A 7,234-nucleotide genomic window follows, 5' to 3' on the forward strand; every position below is an offset into this window, starting at 1 on the left:
CGGCTTGCAGGACTGACGGCCTGAGTTCTAAGCTAACGGCTTTATATAGTGGTTCTGTTTATAATACTGTGCTACATAGATTGTTTAAAAAAAAAGGTATTTCTCTCAATTTGAAGAAATCGGGTGACTGCAGCGTTGCGTCAACTGCAACTCGGCGAAGCTCGGCCCGCCCGCCCTCCGCAGCTGCCCGCCCTCCGCAGCTGCCCGCCCTCGGCACCGCCCGCCCCGCCATCGGCCCCAGCTGCGCTGGAGGGGGGGCGGGCGAAGACGCGGTTGCGCCGTCGGTGTAACGTCCGCCCGCGAGATAGCCGCCATGTTGTGCCGCTTTGCCTCGGCGGGCAGGTGAGAGCTGCGCCGCGGAGGGCTCGGGGAGCGTAATGTCGGTCAGAGCCCCGCAGCGTGAGGCGGGCGGCCGGACCGCCCTCGCCCTCCGCGGCCGAGCGGTGGGCGGGAGGGGAGGAGGAGGAGGAGGCGGCGGTGGTGGTGGGGTCGCCCCCTCCTCGCCCCTCAGCGCCTCCCCGCCATTTCGGGAGGAAGGCGGTCGCGCTGCTGCCGCCTGCTCCGCAGGGCTCGGCGCCGGGCCGGGCAGCGGCGCGGCCGGAGGGCTGCTGGCGGTTGTTCTTTCACCCTCCCAGGTTCTACCTTCACCCTCCGCCGAGGGACTCTTGTCGCCTGATATGCTGCTGCCAGATCCTCTCGGCTTTGCTAGGCAGGGTCGCCGCACTCGGCCGCTTTTCAGGGCCCCGAGGGTTTTGCTCTTGGTTTGTCCCTGGTTTACGACAAGGTCACCAGCGAAACGTAAAAGGGCTTCAGGAGTTGACCTTCCCTCCAGCCCAGTAGTTCTCCTTTCATCGTGGTCATTGTCATGTCTTGTGACAAGTGCGAGATGTTAAAATGGGGAAGGGTAACCCGAACATGCGTGGTTTTCTGTTCCCGACATTGCGGCTGCGCTGTCATCACGCAGTGTGTGGTTTTCCAGTACCCACCGTAGGGACAGGGAAGCACATGTGTTGGTATTAATGCTAGAGAGGTTCAGGCCTGGGAACCTGGTGTCTAGGTTTTTCAGCGTTTTTATTTTTCTGTACAGAGACCTTGCGGGTAGTGAGGGAAGGACACTTCAGGGACATCTTGGCTTCTGTTTTTAATCAGTAAAGATTAGGTGAAGCTTTGGATGTCTGCCTGTTACCCGCTAGCTTTCCATTCCTATCCGCAGCTTTGCCTTGCCTGCATGCATGGGAGGGTACATGACTTTACAGTGGCTTGGGGGGCTCGGTTTGCGAAGCCATGTATCTGTGACCTTTATGTGAATTCATCTTTGCAGTTAAGCTACAGAGTGAGCTTGGTTTGAGCTCTTGAAAAATGGAAATTTGACTTCTTTACCTAAGATACCACCCCATTTACTTAAAGCAGCTGATCATAACAGTCATGGTTTCAGTCTGCTTCAGTGGTAAAGCTGAAGTACTGAATAAGACTACTCCCTTCTGTTTTTTCTTCTCTAGAAGCAGTGCCAAGTTGATAGCACCATTGGGATGCTTGGTGTCTAGGCAAAAGCACACTCTTCCTGACCTGCCGTATGACTATGGTGCTCTGGAACCTCATATTAATGCAGAGATCATGCAGCTCCACCACAGCAAACATCATGCCACCTACGTGAACAACCTGAATGTTGCAGAGGAGAAATACAAAGAGGCACTGGCAAAAGGTTTGTGTATCCACAGTCAACAGATGAGATGGAAGCTTGTTGATATAGGTGATACAGGAGAAAAAAAAATAGATAACCCTTCTTTTCAGGAGAAATACTTTCTTTTAAAAGTTTCGGATTATGTAATTCAAGCTTTTTTTTAAAATAAAGTGAAATATTACTAGGAACAAGCTTTCATTGTAAGCTTTAGTGGTGCTGATAATTGGAAACCAGATATAACTAAAAAGCATGGATTCTGTTCTCTGTAGTACTGTAAAACTGGAAGAAAATTCATTGATTGTTGTGGATTTAGTGCTATTTACATTAGTAACTTGAACCAAAGACTGAGTCAATACGAAATTCCAGTCATTTTACTAAACAAATACTTTGTGATGAAAGGTTAGTAACAAACTTATGTAAAGTAAAATTTGTGCACCTGGATGGTTTTCACATCAGATGCTCCGCTGATTCTTGAGAAATAATCTTAGGTGCCTACAAATGGAGGTAAGACAAATGTGCAGTTCATGTATACAACACCCAGTGAAGAGATCTGAATTTGGGTGTCAGTTGTGCCATTGGGTCAGATTCAGGGGTCATGTAGGTCACATGCCAGTGTGAGACACTAAAATACGTAGCAAGCCTTTGTGGAATTTTTTGTTAAGATCTCAAATTGAATCCTGAGATATACTAACTTTTATGAAGACTTTACAGTTGTAGCAGGACTACACTGAAACACACAAAATACTTTTTTTCAGATCTTTCAGTTGGACTGATGAAAATGTGTGAAATAACATGTACTTCTTTTTAAGAGGGTGTCCTGGTTTTGGCTGGGATAGAGTTAAGTTTCTTTCTAGTAGCTGGTATAGCATTATGTCTTGGCTTCAGTATGAGAAGAATGTTGATAACACACTGATGTTTTCAGTTGTTGCCAAGTAGTGCTTTTACTGAATCAAGGATTTTCCGGCTTCTCATGCCCAGCCAGGAAGAAGGCTGGAGGGGCACAAGAAGTTGGGAGGGGACACAGCCAGGACAACTGACCCAAACTGGCCAAGGGGGTATTCCATACCATGTGATGTCATGCCCAGTATGTAAACTGGGGGGAGTTAGCCTGGGGGGATCACTGCTCAGGAGTTAACTGGGCATCAGTTGTCAAGTGGTGGGCAATTGCATTGTGCATCACTTGTTTTGTATTCCAAGCCTTTTATTAATATTGTCATTTTATTATTGTTATGATTATTAGTTTCTTCCTTTCTGTTCTATTAAACATTTATTATCTCAACCCACAAGTTTTACCCTTTTCCTTCCGATTCTTTCCCCCATCCCACTGGTTGCGGGGGAGTGAGTGAGCAGCTGCATGGTTAAACCACAACAGAAGGTGGAATTATTTTCTGAGTTTTTTTCTGTTGTGATGATCTTTCTAAAGAGTATTAATTTACCTATGAGAAGTAATTACTGTATAGACTCGCTTCTGTCCGGTTGCCACATGGCTTCACAGTGTAATTTAACTGCTTGGCCATGGATGAAAGTGAGAATTGTCAGTATCTGAGTAAACTTGAACCCTGTATCCCTTGATAATTGCCAGTGTTCTTGAATAGAGAATGTTCATTACCTACGAAAGTTTAGAGATTTTCAAGTGCCTAAGTAAGCCTAAAAATAACTTCTACAGTCTAAATTAATGAACTAAAATGACATTTGATTAAGAATCAGGCAGTCATGATTGGCTGCTGTTGTCCTGCAGTGGTGGATCCAAGAAAGTTGTATTCTGGTGATGTAATCAGTGCAAACGGAGCTGAGGAGGGAACATGAACAATAAGAAAACTGTATCTGTTGCTGCTGTTACTAATGCTGTTTAATGACCAAGGCTTCAGCCACTAATGGTGGTGGAATTTCCGGTTAGCAGAAACACCTGCAGTGTTGTGGATCCTTTGAGGTATTTTTTAAAAATACTGTCCTTTGATAGCATCTTGTCGCTTGCTGTTGGAAATCGTCTATCTAGAAGTAGAGGTTAATCTTTCCTTACGGATTTTGTAGGCATTATTTTGCAAATGGATGATGTATTGGTGGTGGTTGTGCACACCAAAGCAGACAAATACTTGCTTGAGATATTTGTGAGTGTGTGGGGTTTTTTTTTTCTAACTGGTATCCCAGCTTACTGTGTGTAGTATTTTGACCCTCATTAGAAGAACTTCTAAGACCAGGCTTTAGGAAAGGTAAAAGTCTGAACTGCCACCTCATTCTCTCAGTATTGTCATTCTTTTTCCATACTTAAAAACTGAGCATGATAAAAAATGTTTTTGTGCTGCATTTCAGTGTTGGGTTACATAGCGTGTCTGATCACTATCTAATTTCTCTTCTGGATAACAGAACCGTCTCAATGGCTTTTGTTCAGCAATAGAAAGTAAAGTATTCTCTTCAGATTATCTTTCACATGTTCTTCACCTATCTATATCTGCTTAGAAAACTCAAGTAACAGTTGTCCTGAGGTGAGTCACATTGGCTTATGTTGTCAGCTCATTTGAAAATGGATATGCACTTCTGCGATAGGGTGCAGCAGAGGACTTCGTTTCAGCATAAGCTGGTTCTGGTTGCTGGTCCATCAAAACATGCAAGATTTGCTACTTGAAGAGTATAAACTTGAAACTTATTTTCAGTGAAAACTTGTGCCTACCACAGTTTTCCCTGTTCTTTTCTGACTGTCATGTGACCTGTGGTGCTTTACTTAACTGCTCTTAGAAGGAAACAAAGGTCTCTGTAGGCTGCGAAACTGAGCTGACTGGTCTCTTGAGCACCTCTAAGCTGCCTGTCATGGTTTACTGAATTGTCCTCCGTGGCTATGTTGAGGAGTGTGGTAAGCTGGAGCAAAGGCCAGGGACTCTGTATACAAATAAGTTCAAGGATACTTTCGCTGTAACTTAAGGGCAAGTTACTTTTTTTCCCATTGCCTTTTCCAGTGCAAAGTTCAGCAGGACTGATCTGACAGCACCACAAATACTGTGGTTTAAGGACAATGGTCAAATGCCATCTCTGGTTCTCAGTGTTCCTGAGGAATAGGTTCCTCTAAGGAATACTGGAATAAAGACTGATGACATTAAAGACATTCTGGGTTATTTTTGGATTTCTGGCTTGTGATATGCTGTATGCTCTGGATGAACTTAAAAGTGTCATTAAGGTATGCAAAATTCAAGGAAAATGTCCCAAAGATGCCATTTGAGTGGGTACAAGAGATGTCTCATCCTTAACCTGATACCTGAATTCAGCAAATAGTGTTTTTACTAACTGCTTTGGATGCTTTGTTCCAGTCCTGTACCTGTCTGTAGTTTCTGAAGCGTATGAGGAGATGCTGAGAACATGAAATCCTATATTAAAACCTTAGTAACAGTTGTTCTACTGCTTTGTGGCTTGCCACAATGCCTGTGTTAAGATGACTCATTACTGCTATAGGAGGATTTCTACCACTCATTCCTGAGAGAGTGTGGAGGAAACAGCTGCCCCCACTGATTTCTTATTAGAGAATGTATTGGAGTGGTAGAGAAAGCTTCAAAAACCTTTGAAATGTTTCAGTTCTTTTAAAAGGTAAAATAGCATTCAAAACACTAGTGTTGAAGTGGTGCAACACCATTCAGAGGCACAAGGCACCAGTGAATTCTTTAAGAAATATGACATTTTGTGGAGCGGGAGGACGTACAGGGCTGTCTGATCTTGATTTGAGATGCAGGGTTCTGTCATGTGGAGTAAAATCTGGGTCACTATCTCTTCCTGCAAGTACCTCCCTCCAAAAAAACCAAAATGAAACAAAAAAATGGGAGGGATAAGAACGTCTTGTTTGTGTATGTGCTAACTGTACTCATCAACTTTCTCTCAAGCACAGTTTGCCCTCTAAATTGTTTAAGAAGTTTAAAAATTCTTAGTTTGCAAGTCAGTGAGCTAATGGATGAACAATTTTTTGTCTTGTAGTGGTAATACTGAGCAATTTACACGTGCTGGGTCCTTGAAGTGTTCTGGCTGTATTAGTTGCTTTATTCTGCTGTAGAATGGCAGTAGATCTTATATGTGTAGCATGGGTTGCCTGATAGTTGCAATATTGGCAGATCACATATCTTCACAGCATAAGAAAAGGTCAGAGATAAAGAAATCTTTAATGTAGTTTGTCAGTGACTATCTAAAAAGTGGGTAACAGTCACAAGCCTTACGTTTTCCGTAGACACGTTATAGGCTAGTGAGACTTAAAGATTTTGGAGATTGATGGAGGCCTAGTGGCAACTTAGTGACTACTGTGGTGATGATGATGTTTTCATTTATCTATGTATTTTTATCTTCTGCATCCTTAGGTGATGTTACAGCTCAGGTGTCACTTCAGCCTGCACTGAAGTTCAATGGTGGGGGTCATATCAATCACACCATCTTCTGGACAAACCTTTCTCCTAATGGAGGAGGAGAGCCTAAAGGTAAGTGCTTGTTACAATGATTTATTGCATCAGTTTTAACTGACCAGTAGAACTGATGATCTTGTCTGTCTTTGAAAGAATCTTAAAGGATCTTTATTTTTCAGAGTTAATTTGCCTTTCTATATGACAGTTACCACAATCCTCAGGAATTCAGGGTTTTTTGGATGCAAGCCAAGAATGTAAAAAGCTAACTAAGTACTTTTCATTTCTAAAGCTGATTATGTGTACGCTGCAAAATACTTGGCTACTGCTGTATGTTGTCCTTTCCATCTTCATAAGAGAAGACAGTTGTACAAAGCTATACTAATTAAGTTACCATATGTACTTGGTTCACAGGAAGGGAAGAAATGTGCTGCAGACCACCCAACCTAGTGGCTGGATTTATGCTGCAATTTGAATAGGGATAGTTTAGCAGTTAGAGCCTAAAGGAAGAAATCCCCTTCGGGAGGATAGAGTAGTGATTATCTACAAGCGACCTACAATTAAAGGTAAAGGCCCTATGGTACAGATCTCACAAAAGCTATTGTGATAAACTTGAGGGTTTTTGAATGAGGTTTATGTGCCTGTTTGTAAATTGGTGGGCTTCAGGTGCTTTGTACTCCAGTTCAGCCTTCACAGGTGACATCTGCTTGTGACTTTTGACTCTACCATGGAAGTACAAAGATGCTCTGAAGATGATCTAGTTAAGAATGGAGCATAAAGTTTTGAAGCTTTGATGCTGAAATTTCAACAAGCAGTTCTGATACCAGTCCATTTCTGATAGAGCTTGTTGTCAGATGACATTCTCAGAAAAGATGCTTTAAAGCCTTGATTTTTGTTTCCCAATTTCTGTGAAGTTTCTGTGAAAGTCAGCAAGTCTGAAATGTCATCTTTCAGTATCAACTGAATGGTTCAAAGCTTTTGTAGGAAGCCTGGTAAAGCCTGTCTTAAGATGCACTTGCACCTATCGCCAAGAGATTTTCAAAACCATCCATCCAAAGGTGGAAGGAATGAAGAGTTCTCCAGCATTGTGCTGTATGAAGTATTCTTACACGTCTTGTAGTTTAACTCCAGCCAGCAGCTAAGCCCTACACAGCCGCTCGCTCACTCCCCCCTGGTGGGATGGGGG

General features: G+C 43.3%; 1 protein-coding gene across 1 annotated transcript in view; it reads left to right on the forward strand.

Annotated features, from left to right (window-relative positions):
- The first annotated feature begins 236 nt into the window (after positions 1 to 236).
- SOD2 (superoxide dismutase 2, mitochondrial) overlaps positions 237 to 7,234 on the forward strand; it is a 10,301-nt gene continuing 3,303 nt past the window's right edge. The window contains exons 1-3 of the mRNA XM_010584495.1: positions 237 to 342; positions 1,500 to 1,702; positions 6,010 to 6,126. Coding sequence (XP_010582797.1) covers positions 314 to 342; positions 1,500 to 1,702; positions 6,010 to 6,126 — 349 coding nt within the window. The 5' untranslated portion in view covers positions 237 to 313. The remainder of the gene's footprint in view (positions 343 to 1,499; positions 1,703 to 6,009; positions 6,127 to 7,234) is intronic.

Source organism: Haliaeetus leucocephalus, unplaced genomic scaffold (assembly GCF_000737465.1).
Source record: "Haliaeetus leucocephalus isolate CR32 unplaced genomic scaffold, Haliaeetus_leucocephalus-4.0 Scaffold992, whole genome shotgun sequence".
Taxonomy (NCBI): domain Eukaryota; kingdom Metazoa; phylum Chordata; class Aves; order Accipitriformes; family Accipitridae; genus Haliaeetus; species Haliaeetus leucocephalus.